At 41.4% G+C, this 22730-nt stretch overlaps 1 protein-coding gene and 1 pseudogene across 4 annotated transcripts in view; one reads left to right on the top strand and one right to left on the bottom strand.

Annotated features, from left to right (window-relative positions):
• Positions 1-22482, top strand: part of SH3BGR (SH3 domain binding glutamate rich protein) — a 63871-nt gene extending 41389 nt beyond the window's left edge. For 2 of the 4 annotated variants that reach the window (XM_033418323.2, XM_049709692.1), the window contains exons 4-8: positions 676-750; positions 1241-1333; positions 9610-9639; positions 17824-17994; positions 22062-22482. In XM_033418323.2, the coding sequence (XP_033274214.1) occupies positions 676-750; positions 1241-1333; positions 9610-9639; positions 17824-17961 (336 nt within the window). In that variant the 3' untranslated portion in view covers positions 17962-17994; positions 22062-22482. Of the gene's footprint in view, positions 1-675; positions 751-1240; positions 1334-9609; positions 9640-16367; positions 16437-17823; positions 18021-22061 lie in introns of those variants that run through there. The other 2 variants (XR_007477343.1, XM_049709691.1) reach the window with 2 other exon arrangements.
• On the bottom strand, positions 12206-14172 carry LOC101275224 (dihydrolipoyllysine-residue succinyltransferase component of 2-oxoglutarate dehydrogenase complex, mitochondrial-like; annotated as a pseudogene).
• Positions 22483-22730: the final 248 nt, after the last annotated feature.

A 22730-nucleotide genomic window follows, 5' to 3' on the forward strand; every position in this document is an offset into this window, starting at 1 on the left:
GTACTAAGCTAAAAAATCAAACTGTGCATAGTATGTTCCCATATCTGTTTAAAAAAACCACAAAAATGAAAAAAAAATAGCCTCTATGTATATATTAAGGTAGAGTTAGGTACATATAAAATTTTTAATATTGAGTATCATAGAAGCTTGGAACTGGAAATTGTGTATATGGCTTAATTTTTTTCCCGTTAGCTTGAAGTGCCTTTGTAATAAAAATCATCGAATCCTACCCCCACCCCATTTTTACTGATATAATTGAAATATAACATTGTATGAGTTTAAGGGGTACAACATAATGATTTAATATATGTAAGTGGTGTGAAATGATCTCCACAATAAGTTAACATCCATCACCTCACATAGTTACAATTTTTTTCCTTCTGATGAGAAAAATAACCTAATATTTTAAGAGACTGGGAACCACTGGTTAAGTCAAGAGAACATAAAGTAGAAGGTGTATTCTAGCCCTGCCCCTAACTTGCAATGTGACATATTTTGCCTTTATTTTCTTGCCTCTAAGGTGTGAGTGGTGGTGACTGACCTATGGAATTAGGTTACAGTGTCGTAGTGAAGATAAAATGAAGACAAATATAATTTGGATAGTTAAATGGTATCGAAATGCAAGCTATTTATCCTCAAGAAAATTCTCAGACATTCTCAATTTCTATGATTCAGGTGACAAAATCGCCCAAGGAAGCATCTTCCCTTCCCAATGGTGATGTGGCAGGAGAAGCACAGAGCAACACAGAGGTAAGAGCTGGTATCTTGAACCATCTCCTGGAGACCCATTTACTCAGAATGTCTACTAGGTTCTAATCTTTTCATATCCGTTTGTCTATCTGTCTACCTCATCTATCTATCATCTATCTTTCTTTTTTAATCTCTAAAATTATAAAGCTTCTTTCCACAAAAGCAATAGAAAATAAATATTCCCTAAATATGGAATCCATTGGAGTTCTCTTCACAAGACTTAAATGGGTGAATTAACTCCTATTAGGGTCTTTATTACTCTACCATGCACATGAGTCGGTTCTATGGACTTACACCAACAGATCCAATCAGCAATGTCGAGGGTTGGTGATCCCATACTCTAGGGGTTCAGTGACTAATACACAGATGTCCACGTTTGCTTTGTTTATGTATTGTGTATCTAAATAAGGAAACCACAGCACGTGTGGTCTGGTGTCGCCTTAGAAGCTTATCCAAGGTTAGTGATACCATGGGTTTCCTTTATGACCAGGGAACAGAGAAGGCTGAAGAAAGTGGACAACACGAGGCACAAAAAGAAGGCAGTGAAGATGCGGGCGACCTCACCGGATCCCCAGAAAAGAATGTGAGTGTTTGCTGTTTTCACTGTAGTTTCACTGGATTCAGTTCTGTTCAACAAGCATTTATTTAGCTCTGCCAGGTGCCAGGAATCTTTCTGGGCACACGAGAGTGGGTGTGAAAGTAAGGAACTGAGGGTTTAGCCAGGAGGCAGCAGGTAATTTTCACTTAATGTGTTAACTGCTGTGCTCGAGGTGAGTAGAGGGCTGAAAGGAAGCCAGAGGAAGGACCCTGAACCCAGGCCTGGAGTGACAGGCTACGCAAGGCTTTAATGATTTGTCCTTGTGTGTTACGGTTAGGTTGGGTTCATGTTCTTTCTAAAGCAAGGGACCTTATGCCTTGGTCATGCGTAGTGATGGACTCTTATCACACTTGTCGACTTAAAAAAAATGTACAACGTGAACGTTGTGAGTTAAGTTTTGTTTGGGGCAGAATGAGGACTATAGCCCGGGAGATTGCACCTCAGAGAGCTCTGAGAAACTGCTCCTAAGAGGTAGCGGGAAACGTCAGTACATATGTGATTTTGATAAAGGGAGTCCGTGCAACCAAGAGCATATTTTTTGCAGAAGGTTCTGCTCGTCTCGTGAAGGTTACTGCTTGTCACGAGGAGCAGACATCACCATGAAGGATTTTAGTGCTTTTCTAGATACGAGGAGATGCAAGAATTGGGCTCATAAAATCTTCTCCTGGAAGCATCTAACTGTCTGAAGACCTGTTCTGCGAGTTTTTCCCAGAGCACAGAGTGCCTCGTTCCTGATCTCCACCCCGAACTCCTTTCAAGGGGCGTTGAAGGTCAGCAACTGCAACAGCTCATGATTTAATCCTTGTAGAGGCAGATGGCAAGTGCCGGTTTGTAGTTGGCAATTCCACCAAGAAGATTTGTGGGAAGCCAATGGGAGCTGAGGATAATAGGGTCCCTGGGGGAGGGAAACTGACACCAATTCAATGCCAATCACGGGACTCTCGGGGGCCCCGCTGATGCAAGGCCTGTGAGCTAATTCTAAAGCGTTCCAATGCAGGGGCCTCAGGGTAAAGGGCCGAGGGGAGACTGTGGTTCTGGAAGCACCAAGCTAAGATAATGGTGGATCAGATGGGCTACTTATTCAAGGAATTCTGAAAATGTGGTTGGGAAGCCAGGCAAAGGGGAAACCCTGGAGCCACCGAGGGAGCCTGAATGGGCTGAGCCACCTCTTGGGAGAATTTCAGTGGGCTTCTGCCTTGGGCCAATTGTAGCAAAGACTATTTACCAAACCCCGATGGTTTGCATTTGTACCTATTTATTGATTCCAGGAGAGATGTGGACAGCTTTTAAGATCACTGGATTCTTGTTCCCAGCAGATCGAATGTGACCAGAAAGGGGCCAAGACTGACAGCCACGTTGTGGAAAATGGGGGTGGCATCAGCTTGTCTTTATCATAAGGAATTTAAATTTGGGAGGAACCAAGGCAGTAAATTCCCTTATGTTTGAATACTGCTATTTCAAAATGTTGATGATTTAAGACCCTTTGACGTTTCTGTTTTGAAGAAAGATGAAATCTTCAGTCTTGATCTAGAAGTTAGGTGGGCTTTCATAGCAGCCTGTATAATTCAGAAACAATCAATTTAAGGTGAAATAGAGTGACAATTTAATTATCCTGTAATTTATAAACATCTTTAAAAACATTTTATAATTTGAACTTGCCATGGATTGCCTAATGCACTGGTACAACATTATTGATTTACATGTTGAAATTCAGTTTGCTCCTTTTAAGACAGAGAGACAAAGGTAAAAACATTACACCCCAATCCCTTTCTCCCACGAGACCAAGAGGAAGACAGCATTTTTAAAATCAGACCCTGACTTCTACAGCAGGGGCAGGGTTGGCTTCAGCTTCTCAGCCTCTGGGCTGGTTAGTTCAGTGAAGTGATGAGCCATCCAGCTTGGGGATTCTCTTTGCTAATATTTTTAAAAATTGTGAGCCCTTTACAAAGTAAATTATAGTCTTGTGAATCCTAATAGGAATTAAAAACATCGCTGTGTTATTTTTGCTTGGGCTGAGATGAAGAAATGACTACACAGAAGACATTTTTATTTTAGATGAATATAGTATTAACATTAATGATCAACTCTTTAATAATATTTATTCTACATAAAGAGAGATTTTGACTTTTTCCCATTTGACAAGTGGTACGTGCTCTTTGACTTGCTGTAATTCAGTTAAGTAAGGAAAAAACTATGATGGGTCAGTGAACATTAAAAATGACATAACGTGATTAGCTTTGGGACTGAATATATAGGAAACGCGATTGACATTTAAGAAAGAGACAAAAACTATCTGATATTTGGGATGCTTGGATTTTGTGCTTCAAGAACCTTCTGTCTTTTTCTGGTTTTGGGGTTGTTTTTCAAGGTTAAGATGGGAAGGCCGTCTTGGCTATTTGACATCACATCTTTCCCGGCTGTGCACCCAGGCTTACATGGGCTTATTTGTGATGATCAGAAAGGCCAATTAGATCATATGTTTTACCTCTTTAACATGCTTTTTTATTTTATTTTATTTTTAAAATTTTATTGAAGTATAGTTGATTCACAATGTTGTATTTAATTTCTGCCGTATAGCACAGTGATTCAGTTATACATATTATATGTATATCCTTTTTCATATTCTTTTCCATTATGGTTTATCACAGGATATTGAACATAGTTTCCTATGCTGTATAGTAGGACCTTCTTGTTCATTCATTCTCTATATAATAGTTGGCATGTGCTAACCCCACATTCCCAATCCTTCCCTCCTCTACCACCCCTTCCCTTTGGCAACCACAAGTCTGTTCTCTATACTTGTGAGTCTGTTTTTGATTGTAGATAAGTTCGTTTGTGTTGTATTTTAAATTCCACGTATAAGTGATATCATATGATATTTGTCTTCCTCTTTCTGACTTACTTCCCTTAGTATGATAGTCCCTAGGTCCATCCATGTTGCTGCAAATGGCATTATTTCATTCTTCTTTATGGCCGAGTAGTATTCCATTGTATATATGTACCACATCATCTTTATCCATTCATCTGTCGATGGACATTTAGGTTGTTTCCATGTGTTGGCTATTGTGCTAGGTTGGCCAAAAGGTTCCTTTGGGTTTTTCCCTAAGATGTTATGGGAAAAAGCCAGACGAACTTTCTGGCCAACCCAATAAATTGTTAAAGTGAATTTTTAAAGTACCAGTCACATCCAGTAGATTCTTCTCAGATAAATCCAAGGCTTTTAGATAAAATCTCTGGCTCTGTTGAAACCACCTTGGGGAAATCTCATGGAATTGTACCTTTTGCTCCTCCAGCCCATTGTATCTAAACAGCAGCTCCCTGTGCTTCCTTCTCTAACCAACATTCCGTGAGGGATATAAATAACATAATCTTTGCGGGTTCAGATCTGGTTCATAACACTTCTGGCCGTGGACCGTCAGCGTCACTAATTTCTCTAGACACCATAATATCTGCTTTATGCCCCCGCCTCCTGGCTGGCAGGAGATTCAATCTGGGTGAAGCGTTTGGAGACTCACTCCTTCTTGGGGACTTAGAGTCATCATGGGGTCTTCAGTGGTGACTGGAGGGGAGAGGGCCCTGGTTCTTTGTGGTGGTGACTTTCTGACATGGGTTTCCTGCTGCCTATTGGCAGCTGTTGACGCTGGTCCCTCAGCTTGGTTCAGGCCCTCTGCCCTGGCTGGACATGGCCATGCCTCTCACAGTGACCAGTCATATGCCTCCTCGTACATCGTGCCCAGGTGCTACCCAGATGCCCCAGTGGTCCCTGGTTCAGCGTCTACATCAAGCAGGGCCTGGGTAGCACCTCCTGGAACACCCACCTCCTTCTGCCCCCTTCTGTCTTCAATCTGCTTCATCTCCTCAGCTCCAAGCCCTAAGCTCCAAGCTCATTTTTCCAGGGATTATCTAGCTTCCTCGCCTCTTTCAGCCCAGGATTTTGATAAGCAAGGCTTATAACTTCTTCCCTAGAGGCGGAGAACCAGAACAAGTATGTGTCTGTCTTCTTGGAGTGTGGGGAATGACAGTAACTCTATTCCCTCCCTCTAATTTTGGGTAGTAGGGAGAACAAAATGAGAATTCTTATTCTGGTATATACAGCCATACTATTCATGACAAGGAACACAAATGTATTTTAACCTCTTATTCTGAAATGAGTACAGACTCACAGGGACATAGTACAGAGTCCTGTGTGCCCTTTGCCGGGCTTCTGCTAATGATGACATCTCAGATGGCTGCAGTAGGAGATGGAAACCAGGAGGATGACATTGGTGCATCTCTGTTAAGTAGACTTGCAGACCTTATTCAGGGTTGGCCATTTTTTTCAAACCTCTCATTTGTGTGTTAAAAGTCATTCCTCTGTGTGTTAAGAACCATTTTCAAGTGTTCAGTGGTAACAGCTCCCTCCAGCAGCTGGCAGTGTTAAAACGAGTGACAGACCAGCTAAGTGAGTGTCTGAGTTGTGTTCATCTGATCTCAACTATTGCACATGTTTACTCAGTACACACTTGCAAATGTTCAAAGGATGCCATTTTAATGGGGAAAATATTTACCGAAGAATATCACGTTGATTTGATAAAAAGAGATCAGGACAGAAACTGTTATCTCCTTTAGCGAGATGGACTTCCCCTGACCACCAGCCCAAGCCTCTGGGGTTCTTACATACAAGATGCCAAGGTGTATATTTCCTACTTGTTGACAGGTTGGGGCAGCGTTTGGGAGGCAAGATGGTGCACACTGAAAAGATCATTCATTCCTGCCTAAGAAGATCTCACCTGTAGCTTCAGTCCCCCTGTAGAGAGGGGACTTCATGGTCTCCTTCCCTGCTGACCCAGGGAGGGATGAGGGGATAAAGAGGAGAGGGGAGGCTTGTGAACAGTACCAGAGGAATAAAGGAGGAAAGCAGGCCACCTCAGCTTCTGGGCACACTGAGAAGGGGACTACAGACTGGGGGTGTCATGAGAACATTATGAAACCCTGGAAATGGAGAAGACGCAGCTTGTTCATCTTGGTGTTTGGTTTCCATCGAGGTCAAAGTATTTTACATGGTATTCTCTGCTAACTCAATGGTCCTCTTCAAAATCTTCTAAGATCTTGGCTTGACTGACTACATGATTATGGTCTATAAATCTTCCCCACTTTGCTTCCTCCAAAATCTATCTTGAGGATAGTTGCTCAACCAAGGGGTGGGCATTGGTTTAGGTCCTCCACAAGCTCGTGAGCCTAAGACTGCGTCCCTGTACTGTCTGCAGATGGAGAGAACCCTGCTCTTGCCCCTGACCTTCAGCCGCTCTGAGGCTGGCTGCCCTCCTCAGGTCCCTCTGGACTGGCCCCCACCCTCCTTCCACACCAGCCACTTGTCCTAACCAGCCACTGCCTGACACTCACCGTGGCTGACAGCTGTCCTTAGTCCTGGCCACGTGCCGCATCAGCAGCCTGCCTCCCTGGCCAGGTTCCCAAAAGAAATAACTGTTGGTGAGGTTCTAAGACTTTGAAGGCTTCCTCTGATTAGCTTTCTTAGAAGAGCAACAAGGTAAAATGATTTTAAGTTGTAGCTTCGTCAAGTGAATGATTCATACCCTATCCTAAGATCCTGCAGAATCTCAACTTAATTGACCATGTGATTATAATTATCTTAAAAATAACCTTTTGCCAATACAATTATTTGCCAACCATAAAAATCAATTCAAGCATTGTATATAGATGACTTTTAAGGATCTACCTAATTCTGACACTTTGTAATTCTGTGAACTAAGGATTAATGTTTAAGTTTATTTTATTAATATATCCCACCTCCTCCTAAGAAAGACTTGAGGCATGAGTGACATACATAAATACCTTCATTCAACATTTTATTGACAGACTGAATGCTGCCATATGCGAGGCAGTCCAGGGACTAAAAATGAGCTTCTATTCTGGTGGAGCTGGTGATGGTCATAGCCAAGGTTCTTCAAAGCTTACCTGACCTTTTGAGGCTAAGTATTTCTATAAATTCTCTGAGCAGTTACTTTCTCTATTTAATGTCTCTTTCAAGAAATTAAGGTCAATTCAGACACTGATAAAGCCCTAGGTCCCTCGGTAATTGCTGCTAGCTAACCTGTAAAAGTTGAGATTAGCACTTATTCATGTAAGAACCCCTACTGCTCTCCAGCCTAGCTCTAAGGATAATCCCATTTTTAATAGTGTGTTTTTTGTTAATTCATTTGTTTCAGCTGTACACAATTAATAAAAATAATTGGATTTAGAGAAGTGTAAAACTCTACATAGCTAACAATTCTGTGTTGCATATAGTGAATTTTAATTTGATCTCATGTGGATAAGAAGAAAATGAATGTTCTTTGAGATTTAAAGAGTTAATAGGAGACTTTATAGGTTCATTTATCTAGTCACTTAACACATTTATTGAGCTTATACCTTGGTTCCAGACAGTGGCTGGGTCCTGGAGATCCAAAAATGAATAAAGACACAAGTTGTGCCCCAAGGAATACACAGACTAGTTAGGGAGACAGATAAATAAATGATGATTATGGTAGCAAATAAGGGAGTCCCCTAACTCAGGCTTATGGGTCAGGAAAGTCTTCCTTGAAAAGATTGTTTTAAGCAGTGTCCTGGAAGGTGTCGCTGATGTGAGAAAGTTGTATGTGACTGTTAGCTGAAATAAAGAATCATGAGGCTAGAGGGGTGAGCAGGGGTCAGATCATGGTGGCCTTTCAACCGTTCTAAGGATTATGGATTTATCTTGAAAAGATGGAAAGTTTTCAACACGAGGGCAGCATGGTACGGTGGGTTGTCTTCTAGAGTGGTATCTCTGGCTACTGTGTGGAGAACAGGTTGAAGATAAGGAAGACTAGAGGTGATGTAACCCTGGTGAGAGAAGATGGCGGTCCTGGCAAAGGAAGGACAAGGCATGGGCAGAATGAGACAATATTAAAGAGGTGCAATCAACACATCGCCGAAAAACCAACACCCGGATTTTGCAACAAGTGACGGACTCTCTTTTCCTGGACTTTATTTTAGCTTTAAAATTTGCTATGTTGCCAGAATTGATTTGGAGATTCCCAGTGCTGGGGAACGTCTTGGGCTGACTCAGTCTTGGCTGGCTGGATCAGGTTTTCACATTTTGTATTTTCTTTGCCAGTCTCAGAAATCTGAGAGTATTGTTCTGGAACTGGCCAAAAACGTGAGGCTGGGCCAGAGAAGGTGGCAGTGTGGTAGCTCCTCCACCACTTGCCTTCCACGAGAATCTTGAGAGGCAGCGTGGTAGAGTAGGAAAGAGACTAAATTAGGAACCAGGAATCTTGAAGTGAGTCCTGATCATGTTATTTACTTGTGCTCTGATTCTGGGCAAATTACTTAACTCTGTGGTCTCGGTGTCCTCATCTGTCCATAGAAGGGACTGGGTAAGAGGATATAAGCAAATATGAGATTGCTTTCAACTCCCTCAGTCCAAAATTCCATGAGCTCAGGGATGGGAAGGTTCTTATTTCTTTGCAATTTTAGGAGATATCGCCTGGTTCTCCCACTTTGATCGGGGGAAATAGAAATTCCAGTGGGTTGGCAGAGTGGAGACCTGTTTGAGCCCAGGATGGCCTCACCCTTTCTTACTTTAAAGTTTCTTTCTTTAACCAGAAATCTGTGTTTAAATATTACATCGTTCAGAAATGTTATCATTTTGTTCTGATGGTGAAAAAGGTTTTGATCTGTTTTTATTAATTGGTTCAAAACTTAATTAAAGGCATGCTTATAAGGACATAAAAGCCAAAAAGCCATAATTTTGTTCAAATTTTCTAATTGCTTACGTATATGGTTTGAATTTTCCCTGATAGCTCTATAGGTCTGCAATATGCTTTGGATATAGATACAGGATCAAACATATAATTAAGCAGTATTACTAATTAGTTATATTTTCTCAGGAGTAAGAGTGATGAAAATATGTCTTTAATTTCATAATATTGAAATCTAATGCATGAACTACGTAGGCATTGCTCAGTTATCATATCTTTGCTATTGATATATTTTCTCAATAAATAGATGTCTTTCGTTTTGATAAACATGCATTTTATTATAGTTTGCTTAATTTTCATTTATTTTTTAAATTAAAAAATTTTTATGTGTTTTAATTTTTTTATTTTTATACAATTTTTAAAGGTTACTTTTCATTTACAGTATTACAAAATATTGGCTATACAGTTTGTTTAATTTTTAGATTCAACTTAAAAACTTGTGCGAATTTATGTTTTTCTTTCATTTCTGTTTGTGGACTTAAGGAAGAAGAGGGAGAGACAGCAACAGAAGAGGTACAGTAGCGTATTTCACAATCGTGTTGTGCTTAACAAAAGCATCTTTTAGGTGAGAGAGTTGCAGCTTTAGCTACATTCTCCTTGTTCTTCATGACACAGAGAAGCGGATGCAACCCACACTCCCAGAAAGTCCTCCTTTAGCCTGCCAAGAAGAGAAATAAAATAAGATGGAGATACATTTATCAAAGGGAGATTGATGGGGAAACAGGGTGTGGCTTTCTGGGCCTCCTGTGGTGAAGGTGTCATCAGTGAAGTCTGGCCAGGCTGGGCCAAGTCCTTCAGTGGAGTTTTCTTCTCCATTTTTTCTTCTCACCCCCTTGAGTAGCACACACTTTATGCAGCTTGCATGGTGCTTACTGGTGTTGTTTGATTGCCTCCTATTCACTTTGTTGGTGAGGGAGGGATTCTCTCCCTCTGGTTACAGGAATGGCACAACACCTGCCACTGGACAGGTGAGATGGGCAGTGCCTTATTAGTCACACGTTCTCCAAGCCCAAGGGACGAGGCTATCCATGCATGCAGGGCCCCACTGGGGGGGGGGTCACGTGGGACCAGAGTGAACAATTGGGGGCAGTGGGAGGTAGGCTTTGTAGTATCAAGAGGGTGGGGTGTCCCCTGGTCCACGTGGAGGATGTGATTGGCCTGTTTGCATAGTTCTGGGGGATAAGCAGGCACTGTGTCTGGTCCCTTGATAAGGAGGGCTGCTCGGGTGGGAGACCCAATCTGTGGGAGCAGAAGGGGAGGTGAACCAGTGGTCAGGCCATTTTAAGTCTTCCCGATTTTACCAGATGTTAAGGCAGCAGATAGTACTGAGTCTTAATTTTAGGTCTTGCACCGCAGGTGTGTACCTTAGACACCATGAGGTTTAAACATGCAGCTCATCGCTTAGCATCTGGAAGATATTTGACATTAGGTAACCACATGGTTCCAGAATTTCTAGTGGGGATCTACCCAGGGGGAGCATTATTATTTGTATGTGTGTATGGGGGGCTTTTTTTTTTTTTGGAGTAGAGTTGATTTACAATGTTGTGTTAGTTTCAGGTGTACAACAAAGTGATATATATATATATATGTATTCGCTATATATCCATATATATTCTATACATAGAATATATATATCCATATATACATTCTATATATTCTATACATAGAGTATATATATCCATATATTCTATATATTCTATATATAGAATATATATATCCATATATATTCTACACATAGAATATATATATTCTACATATTCTATATATAGATATATATCCATATATATCCTATGTATTCTGTACATAGAATATATATATGCATATATATATTCTATGTATTCCAGACATAGAATATCTATATCTGTATCTATATATTCTATGTATTCTATACATAGAATATATATATCCATATATATTCTATATATTCTCTACATAGAATATATATATCCATATCTATATTCTATATATTCTATATATAGAATATATATATATCCATATTTATATTCAATATATTCTATATATAGAATATATATATATATATTTTTCAGATTCTTTTCCCTTATAGGTTATTATGAACTATTGAGTATAGTTCCTTGCTATACAGTAGGTCCTTGCTGGTTATCTGTTTTTTACCTAGTAGTGTGTATATGTCGATCCTGAGCTCCTAACTCATCCCTTCCCACAAGGGGAGCAGTAGCGACTTGAGAAGAATTCTTTTTTTTTTTTTAACCCTGTTTGGGAACATTTGCCCTTTAATTTGCATTTAAAATCAGCTTCTTTAAATATTTTAGTTACAAATTCTGAATATGAAGACATAGGAGATGCTGCAGGCAATCAGTACTGGCTCCCACCCCTTCCCTCTACCCCAACCCCCAAGCCTTGCTTCTTTGCTCAAAATGCATATGGACATCCTGCACTAAATAAATGGCTCCCCGTGTCAAGTGTCAGCAGCCTCAGGACTGGATGCAGTTGGATACGAAGCGATGAAGCCCAGTAGCTTTCATGACAGGATGTGTGCATTTAACCACGCTCCGAAGAACGCCAATGATTGTGCCCAGACCCAAGGCAGTACCTCAGAGTTGACATCGGCCGTTTCCCCACTGTGTACTGGTATCTTGGGCTGGTTTCCACCACAGTCCGTCCTCTCCCAGACCTGTGTTCTGTGGCGGAAGAGCTAAGGCTCTGCCCGCTAAGGGCCATGATACAGGAAGGAACAGAACTGCTTCTTCAGCTCACAGGCTTAAACCAATGGAATTTAAAAGCTCAAGACAATGTGAGCCAGTCCACAGGAAGCCTCCTTCACTCCAATCTCTGCCAGGCGCCATCCAGCCCTTGGTTGGGACACACTGTCTCCCTGCCAAGATGTGCTAGGATCTGCTCTAGTTGAGAACAATGTGGTAGAAGGGTCCCAGCAGTCTGGAAAGGTCGGCACCACAACGACTGGGCGTGCTTGTGCCAAAATGGGTCTTCCTGGTACAGAGCTATGACGGAGAGTGTGAGGGCAGGCTCTGCTCCAGTCTCATTGATAACCTCTGACCTCAGAATCTGTCATCCCCCTCAACACGGCCTACCCATCCCCTGCCCCTCCAGATCCCCCAGCCTGTGCTTCCTGGAAAAGGTAGAAGAGGCAGCTTGAAGTCAATGACAGCTGAGAATGAAGATGCCATTTAAGAAGCAAAGCAGCACCTCCTGGCCTCTGGTCAATACCTCCACACGGGTGGAACCGAGTAAGGACGTGCACAGCCAGGACAGAGGCTGCTCTGAGCTTGGGAGGCACAGCACCCTCCTAGGCGTCTCTGGAGAACAGACTTTCAAGAGATAGAAACTTAATCACGTGGTCCCCGGCAGTTTCCCTGTGGTATACCGGATGGGGGAGAAGCAAAATTATCTCTGCGGAGGGCTAATGGAGGAAAGGCAGGAATATTAATGAGCATTCATTAAGGCTCTCTCTCTCCCTCAAGCCTAAGGAAATCAGATATTCGAATGTAAGAGAAGGGTGCAGAGAGGGAGAGAGCCTGGCAGGAACACCAAGGAGAGAGCTGTGACTGCTGGATACCTAGTGCCCTGGTTTCCTTGCTTCAGAACAACAGCATATGCCTGTCTGTCACCAGGCTAACCCGGGGCCCGTGAGGGGACAGGGAGAAGGCTGGTTTTCAGTTCCTGCATGGTTGATGTGTAGGGCACCTGGCTTCCTCCTACAGGTCCAATAGGAGGTCTCTGGGATCCTCTACTGCTGCCTTGATTTTGCGGAGGAAAGTCACGGCCTCTCTGCCGTCCATCAGCCGGTGATCATACGTCAGGGTCACGTACATTATGGGCTGCATCTCCAACTTGCCTCCCACGACCACTGGCCTATCAAAGATGGCGTGCATGCCCAGGATGGCAGACTGAGGGGGGTTGATGATGGGCGTTCCGAAGAGCGAGCCAAAACGCCTCCGTTGCTGACAGTGAAGGTACCACCATCCGTATCTTCAATGGCAAGTTCATTCTTCCGGGCCTTCTCTCCCAGTTCACTGATGGTTCGCTCAATATCGGCATAATTCCTAGTTTCCACATTCCTGATAACGGGAAACACCAGACCCCGAGGGGTGGCCACCGCAAAGCTGATGTCAGTATAATCCCTATACACCACCTCTTCGGTTGTATCGTCGATCGCTGCATTTACAACAGGCTGCTGCTTCAAGGCACAGGCCGAGGCCTTCACGAGTGCCGACATGAAGCCTAGTGTGAGGTTATGTCGCTTCAGAAAAGCATCTTTGTGCCGAGCCCTCATCTCCTGGGTGTTACTCCTGTCAATCTCACTGAAAGTGGTAAGCGCTGCTCAGGTGTTCTGAGCCTCCTTTAGATGCTGAGCAATGCGCTGCCGCATCCTATTCATTTTCTCCCGATGTTCTGAACGCAGACCTGTGCCAGCTCCTGGCTCAGCTACTGGAGGGACAGCCGTGGGTTTTACGGCAGACACTGGTTTGCTAGTGAGAGGTTGTGAGGGCGAGGGCACTGGTGGCATCTGAGTGGGTGTGGATACTGCAGGGGGAGGAGGAACTGCCGACGCTGCAGGTTCTGCTTTTCGGGCTGTGGCAGCAGGAGCTCCGGCTGGCTTGGCCTTAGCAGCAGCAGTGCCAGTTTTCCTGAGTGTGAAAAGAGGAGTGCCTCCTACTTCTCCCCCATCAGGTACCAAAAGAGCTTCAATCGTGCCATTTGCTGGTGATGGAACCTGCACAGATGTCTTGTCAGTTTCAGTCTCACAAACCACTTCACCTTCTGCGAGGTGAAGCTTTCTCCCACCTGACATCCCCTTCCGCGACAGATCCTGCAAGGACATCGTCCTCGCACACAGCTGTAGCTCCGAAAAAGCGAACCCTGAAGACACTACTGCTGTAAATGACAATCTTCCTGCTGTCAGAGGAACCTGGTCCCTGACATAAGGAGATCCCAGGCAGGGAACGTCTCCCTAGAGGGCAGTTCCCCTTCCGGAAGGCGGAGAGCGAGCCGCTGAACGCCCGGGACAGGCAGCGGGACCGGGACAGCATCGCGGCGGCAGCAGCGGCGGCGATGGCAGAGCCTTGAGAAGAATTTTTAACCTGCCTCCCCAACTTGAGGTTATAGTAGAACAGTGGTTCTCATCTGGTGGTGGTGTGTGTTAGAATCACCCGTGGTGTGTTTGAACCTTCAGAAGCCTGCCTCTGTCAGCCCATGGATAAGACCCTCCAGGGCTGAGCACGCCTTCAGCCTGCCTGTAGAGCTGAGGTGGAGAATCTTCATTGTGGGGAGCCAGGATCGAAGGGGATGACAGAGCGCATGGAGACAAACAGAGATAATAAGAGCCTCCGCCTGTTTGGGACAGAGCCTTCCTCTTTGCTGTCCTTCCTATGCCCGTGAGAGGAAACAGCAACAACAAGAAAGAAAAAGATTATAAAAAGAATTAAAATTAGGAATGTAAAAGAAACATATACAGTTTAAGATAAAGAATTTAAGAAAGACATGTCTTAATGAATAAAGGTAGAATAAGAGGAACTGAAATATAAGGGAATCAAGTTTCACAAAGATAAAAGATTAAGAATTGCACAAACTAAGAAGTATTAAAAAATTGAGTACTGAGGATATAAGATTTAAAAGTACATTTAAAACATTGAAAGAAAAATTAGAAAACAGTATTAGTGTTATTAAGGATAAAATTTAAAGGGATAAAATTTATCCTCTGTAACATGCAATTTAAACTATGTGGGGGCTGGCTGACATGTTTGTTTATAGGGTCTATGCTTAAATAATAACGAACATTCCCAGGAAGACCTCATATCCCATGTTTGGAACTGGAGGCTAGTTGACCAGCTGAATAATTCAATTAAAGTCGTAAATCATAAAAATGTAGAGGCCTTAAACATTTATTTTAACTTGAAATATGTAAATGTATATTTACTGCCAGTTTTTTGGATATAGGACAAAGGTCTTTTCTTTAAATAATAGTCCCATGATTAGAACTACCCACTGTCTTTCTAACGAACATACTCATTGGTCTGTCTAGGAATTCCAGTTTTGATTTCTTTAAAAATAGAGCAGAAATTTAAAGGCACTCGCAAAGTACTCTAAATGCATAAATCTCTTTGGATTTCAGATTCCCCCCTGCCACCCGAGCTTTATGACACATCATTTGATGACAAATTTTTAAGGTGACTTACATATATGGGTCTTTTCAAAGTACTCCATTAATTTTACATAGGGAAAAAAGTTCTTTTTGTTGTTGTTGTTGCGGTACGCAGGCCTCTCACTGTTGTGGCCTCTCCCGTTGCGGAGCACAGGCTCCGGACGCGCAGGCTCAGCAGCCATGGCTCACAGGCCCAGCCGCCCCGCGGCATGTGGGATCTTCCCAGACCAGGGCACGAACCCGTGTCCCCTGCATCGGCAGGCGGGCTGTCAACCACTGCGCCACCAGGGAAGCCCCAGGGAAAAAAGTTCTTCCATGCTCATATTTCATTGACTTCCATGATACTTATTTAAATTGTGTAATTACAATAAGACTAACTTGGATACACCAGCATGGGAACAAACATAACCCACCCTGGTAAGTGAAGACTTTGGTGGGTGGTGATGCCAAACCTGCTAGTTGCCAGGGCTCACAGTGCCTTAATCAACCAGTGTGATTTAAGAGAAAGAATACAGACTACAGCAGAGGTTCTCAAAGTGGGGTTCCCAGAGCAGCAGCAGCCTCACCTGGGAACCTCTACAAATACACATTTTCAGGGTTGGCCCCCAACTACTGAATCAGAAATCCTGAGGTGGAGCCCGGCAGCAGATTGCTTTGAGAAGCCCTTCAGGTGATTCTGATACTCCATCAAGGCTGAGAACCACTGGATTAGAACATAGGTTCTAGGTGACCCATGTGTTGCCAAGTAGAGGTCAAGACAAGAACTCCTACTGTTCTGATGCTCATGATAAAAAGTCCGTCTAATCTCCAACACAATCATATTTATTTTACATTAGGAACTTGCAGTTGGTTGAAAGAAAAAGAGCTTTTAAGTTTCTTTTGGTGATGGAAATGAGTAATAGAAAATGAGCAAGGAGAAAGAGCAGGCTGCCAAGACCGAGGACAGTCTTTAGCTCAACCTAAGTTTTCACAGATGAATCCTCTCCTTTCCCATTCTTTCCCTGCTTGTTGAAACACTCAAATTCTACTGGTTTTATCGTGAAAGCTTCAAAGAATGGTCTCTTTTTTGTTTGAGAAATTTTGTTTTGCTTCCTCACAGGCACTGGGGGAGGACTCCATGGTGAGGAGCTTTATGACAATTTTCATTAATTGAGCATGGCAAGGTCAGCATGCTGTTTCCCCTTTTGCTGACAATGGGGAAGAGGTACTATGTGTCACAGTGAAGCAGGACTGAGATTCTCACCCTGCCGCTTGCCTGTGGAATCTGCACTTTATTAGCTGGGTGTTGGGGAGTTTTCACTTTAACCCCTAACAAGGATGGCATCATGTGAACGTGAGGATGAATCTTTTCCGAGGATGTTAGTGGATTCTGGGGGCAGGTCCAAAGTGACATTCTCGGATTCTCTCTACTTCTATTCCACCCTCTCATGTTAGCTAAATCTCAGTGACCTTTATTGTAATCAAGACTTTTAAGAATATTGTTTTTGAACATTTTTGGGTTAATCATTTAAAAATGCTAATCAGAGGGCTAAATTAAAAATGAAAACTCAAGGACAGAGAGAATATTTACCAAAGGTCACATGTATTGTCTAGGTATTTCAGTGGAAGATCATCAACATTAAATAAGGTCCCAAATGTCAGAAGAAACTCCTTCCCAAAACTTCTGTTGATTTTTGAAATTACAAAAAATTCATAATCTTTATAGAAAATTTAGAAAATACAGATAAAAACAGAAAATAAAAATAAAAATATCTTATAACCCCGTTACTACATACGCATACACATATTTATCAAACTTGGATGAATACGCTCTGTAATCTACTTTTGTTCATGTAATTAATCTATATGTTTTTGGGGGGATGGTAAATATAGATCTGCTTCATTATTTTTAATATTATTTTATCAAACTAATCCCTATTCTTAGACCTAAAAGTTATTTTTAGCCTATTCCATACAGTGACTTTTCATTATCTGTATATCTTTCCAATAATAATTTCTTTAGTTTCTCTCTTACTAGATAAGCTTCCATTATTTAAAATCCCATTTTTATATATAAAAATAAGACAAATGTATTATTAGTTTGAAAGTAGTTTCAGATTATATATGTAGGTTACTGATAACTTTGGCTTCAAGAAATTAGCTTGCTATAACAAATATAACCAGCATATATATTTAAAACCTTCATCTTTTCTGACAAAATTCTATTTGCTGAGATTCTTTTTGTATTTTATTCTTCCACCTGCCTTCTGAATTTTTAAAGGCAACAAGATGAGAGCAGTCTGTTAATATGAGTAAAGACTATATGCTTAAGGGGAGTCATGAAACCTGTTAGAATGAATGCTTTGCCCTGCAGAACCATCCCAGCCTGTGGGGTCTGTGTTTAGGAAGATGATGTCTTTGCGTGCGTGTGTGTGTGTGTATGTGTGTGTGTGTGTGTGTGTGTGTGTGTCGGGTGGGGTGTGTAGGAGGCCCTCAACTCTAGTCTGATGTTTTGCACTCTTTTCCTTACTGTCTGTTGACCTTACACTTTTCAACAATAATGTAATTTTTGTTAGAATAAGACGGAAGAAATAACTGCGGAGGGAGCAGAAGGGGAAGCGGAGGAAGAGGAAGCTGAGAAAGGAGAAGAGGAGGGGCCAGGAGAAGAAGAAGAAGGAGAAGAGGAAGAAGGAGAAGAGGAAGAAGATTCTTAGGCCTTTTCATGCTTTATTCTTCCACTTGTCCAGGTAGCCACATCGCTCTGGGGTTGAAAGTTTGTTTATTACAGTCTGCCATGTAGAGCACATTTCACTTGGTGATAGAAGTGGATTTCAATTCGATCTATTTGTCTGTCTTCCCGAGGCCCTGGGCTGCCCCTTCCTGGAGCCGCAGGGCTGGTGAACTCTACCGGACCCGTTTCTTGGGCGCTAGGGCGAGAAAGGCCTGTGGTTGGTATGATTTCTAGGAAAAAGCATAACTTTGAGGTGAGGAAGAGTTTGTTTTGTACTTCCTCCCTCCTCTTCCTCTTTATTTAAGTGGAAGCACAGGACGTGTTGTGTTATCAGCGTTCTATCACATGGACTCCTTTACTGACCAACATACTTATGTATCCATAGGAGAGTTTACAATCAATGTTCATGACGATGGCAATAAATTACAACCTAAAAATACCACAGAGCTGGCTGCTCATGAAAAAAGATATTGCTACTAGAGATTCAAGGATAAGTGCTTGATATTACATTTATTCAATTATATTCATTGATTTATATCAAAATATTCGTTTATTCAATATTAGCCCAAACACTCATGTGGAAACACTTTGGAATATGGTGAAGTCACTTGAGGTAACTTTGACAGGTACACTTGCTGCCTTGTAATTTTTTTTTAACATCTTTATTGGAATATAATTGCTTTACAATGGTGTGTTAGTTTCTGCTTTATAACAAAGTGAATCAGCTATGCATATACATATATCCTCATATCTCCTCCCTCTTGCATCTCCCTCCCACCCTCCCTGTGCCACCCCTCCAGGTGGTCACAAAGCACCGAGCTGATCTCCCTGTGCTATGCGGCTGCTTCTCACTAGCTATCTATTTTACATTTGGTAATGTATATATGTCCATGCCTCTCTCTCACTTCGTCCCAGCTTACCCTTCCCCGTCCCTGTGTTCTCAAGTCCATTCTCTACATCTGCGTGTTTATTCCTGTCCTGCCCCTAGGTTCTTCATAACCTTTTTTTTTTTTTTTAGATTCCATATATATGTGTTAGCATACGGTATTTGTTTTTCTCTTTCTGACTTGCTTCACTCTGTATGACAGACTCTAGATCCATCCACCTCACTACAAATAACTCAATTTCGTTTCTTTTATTGCTGAGTAATATTCCATTGTATATATGTGCCACACCTTCTTTATCCATTTATCAGTCGATGGACACTTGGGTTGCTTCCATGTCCTGGCTATTGTAAACAGAGCTGCAATGAACATTGTGGTACATGACTCTTTTTGAATTATGGTATTCTCAGGGTATATGCCCAGTAGTGGGATTGCTGGGTCGTATGGTAGTTCTATTTTTACTTTTTTAAGGAACCTCCATACTGTTCTCCATAGTGCTGCCTTGTAATTTTAAACTTATACTGACCATTAAAAAAGAATTATGTATTTCTTAATAGTCTGGTGAGTGCCACATAAATATATTAATAAGATAAAGATAGTGGATATTGAGATCACAGGGGAAATGCTCAAATATTGTGGGCCATACAGATAAGACGGTAGGTATGAAAACATCAAAAGATCATGAAGAGCTATAAAAATATCTGGTTTAACAGACAGTTAGCAAATACCCATGTAAATGTTATGTTTTTATTGACCTTTTTTATTTTATTTTTTAATTTAATTTAATTTATTTATTTATTTTAGTTTTTATTGACCTTTTTTATTTGACCTTGCAACCAAGGCAGCTGTTTATTCTCTAGGGCAGTGAGGCTTACAGTTTGCTCTGGTGCCATAAGTGTTCTTGTTAATTTAAATTAAAAAAATTTTAGTCTCCTTTCTGTCCATTATTATGCCTCCGCTGAAACATGTAAGATAGATTTGGGGGCTGTTGATATCAGGGGAGCAGGAAGAAGAGGAGGATGATGGAGTGAGCGCTGGACACACAGCAGGTCTTCAGTTAAGGTCTGCGGTCACACTTGGAGCCTGCCTAGTGAAGGGCGGACAAAAGGCTTCCGCTGGATAAAGAAAAAGAAATCCCCAGTGCTTGTAAATATCGGCTAACAAACAGCTCTGCTCTATGTACCAAAGACCGATTTGAATATTAGAATCTCCCCTCTTAATTTACTTACACTTATACATAAAATACTACTATTAAAAATGAATATATTTTTAGGAAATCTTGGAGCTGGTGGGAGTAGCCATCACATTTTATTATCGGACCATGAAAGTTTCATCACTCCTTTATTCAAATTACAAAGCAAATCCAGCCCATCATTTGATGTTTTCCCAGGTGGTTTCTTTCACGTTGTGGACACATAGACATCTATTTTAGGGCCAATGATTGTCTTTTTGGAAGTGATCCCATTTCCTTTCTTTATTTTTTATTTTCTTCTAAATAAAAGAAAATAAAAAATTACTACTGAGCAGTCTGTTGTCAGTCTGATTAGTGTCCCTAATCCCATTTCTAAGGAATGAATAGGGGCTCAGTTTTGGCAAAAAAGAAAACTGGCGAGTTTTACTTTTAGAAATTTTATCTGAAGAATGATGGGAAAGGAAAATATGCCAATATTTATCATTATACCAACTCCCCCAACAGTAAAAGACTCATAAATACTGTTTAAATTCATTTCCATTCACTCCGTTTGTAAAGTTCTTTTAAAATCATTCAATTTTAATGTAATTATAAAAAAATATTGCATGTGAAATGACACAGCTGAGAGGGAATCCTTCACGTAGCCAGATGGCTTGATAGGCTGATTATGGGGAAAAAAAAAAGGCATATATCGCTGTGGCCAGCCCATTTTGACTGTTTCTCTGATGGCTTCTAGTTTGGAATTACTATATTTGTCATGAGGTCAAAATGCCTGACACTGAAGGAGGGAATCACACAGCTTCCTAAAACCCACTCCCGACCCCCGGAGAGATCCAATGTCCTTCTTGAAAATGCAACATGGCTGTGCAATAAGGCATTTCACTGGGCAGACCATTCAGTGTCTAAAGACAAACCCATCTCATAGCTCATGGTCTGCCAGGCATTTTATTTGAAAAGATGGTTCTAGGACTGTGGCAATGAATGGAACTATGAAACATTTCTCATTTCCTGTGTTTGAAATTGATGCTAAATTGATGCCCCAGGAGAAACAGTGTATAGTCTGAGACTGAGTTCTGTCTCCTTACAGGCTGCTGCTTAATACTGTCCTCCAGTCTAGCTGTGGACCGTTTCAATTTCCTCCCCCAGGACTAAGTTATAAATTCAGCCTCTCCATTTTCCATGAAAATGCGGTGGGGAAACTATAATTGAAGGTGTCAACTTCCTTCTTTTTTTTTTAATGTTGAAATCCAATTTATTTCCAAAGGCTCTTATGTCTTTATTTTTACATTCTTACATTTTCTTGCCTGAAGCAATGGTATTTTATGACTATTTAATTTCAAAATTATAAGAGAAACGGCCCACAGACATCCCTACCAGTATTAGGAGACAATGTCTACATCCCTTTTACGATAGTATCTGCTTAGTATTTACTTAACACTTCCCTGTTAATCATTCTCAATTCCTTTTGCATTTAAAATTTTTTAAATTTTTTATCAATTTTTATTGGTGTATAGTTGCTTTACAATGTTGTGTTAGTTTCTGCTGTACAGCAAAGTGAATCAGCTATGTGTATACATATATCCACTCTTTTTTGGATTTCCTTCCCATTTAGGTCACCACAGGTCATTGAGTAGGGTTCCCTGTGCTATACCGTAGGTTCTCATTAGTTAACTATTTTATACATAGTGGTGTATATATGTCAATTCCAGTCTCCCAATTAGTCCCAGCCCCTCCTTCTCTCGTTGGTAACCATAAGTTTGTTCTCTGCATCTGTGGAAGATATCAACTTCCTTCTATGTTTGATAGTTTAGCACAGAGAAAGGATATAAACATCATTTGGTTTTCCATGAGAAAAAATTAATTTCCTTTCTTTGCACTTGACGAGTAGTGGATTCTAGAATAAAAAGCAATACTTCCCTTGATTGAATGTTGAAGAGTTCAGTTTTTGATAAACATTCTCTGTCTCTCGTTAACAGTCTTCTCCCTAATATTTTCCCTTTCTTTTAGGAAACCCAAGCCACGAAGCACCATTTCAACTCTCTTCCCACAAACCAAATTCAACAAAATGCTTTGGCCTGAAGCTAGCACACGTCTGTCAGTACATCCAGGGTTCACCGAGGAATTGTATGATCCGACACGGTTAGATCTCCATGCATATACCTGCTTAATCATATCAACACGAAAGCAAATGTGAAGATAGCACATGCACACCTTCATGGGCCTGACATTTGTGGCCTTTGCTTAATTTTTTGCTCTGCATGAATAGACCTTCTAATACCCTGAAAAAATTTCAAAATATAGAACTTCTCTTTGTGATGTGACAAAAGTATTTCTTTGTATGTGCCTTATGCTACTTTTCTCAGAATTAGCTTTGAAAATGAAGAGATTTATAGAGAGCAATCATACTAATAAAGATGAATAGCAAATATCTTGTCCCAAGGAGGAGATTTCTTCATTTCTAGTCTCTCTGTGTATAACCTGAACTCAATCTGTCTCTTGCAGAGCCTGAATGCTCAGCAGAACTTTTCTGTCTCCATTGGGATTGATCCTTTTTGTTGCACTGATTATTCGGTCCATGTTTTCAAATGTCATGTCTTGTTATGTCGTATTTATATTACACACCGCTGCATACACAGTCTCTGAAGCCTTGTTTAAATGTCACTGCCGTCCACATGT

The sequence above is a fragment of the Orcinus orca genome, chromosome 5 (genome assembly GCF_937001465.1).
Source record: "Orcinus orca chromosome 5, mOrcOrc1.1, whole genome shotgun sequence".
Classification (NCBI taxonomy): domain Eukaryota; kingdom Metazoa; phylum Chordata; class Mammalia; order Artiodactyla; family Delphinidae; genus Orcinus; species Orcinus orca.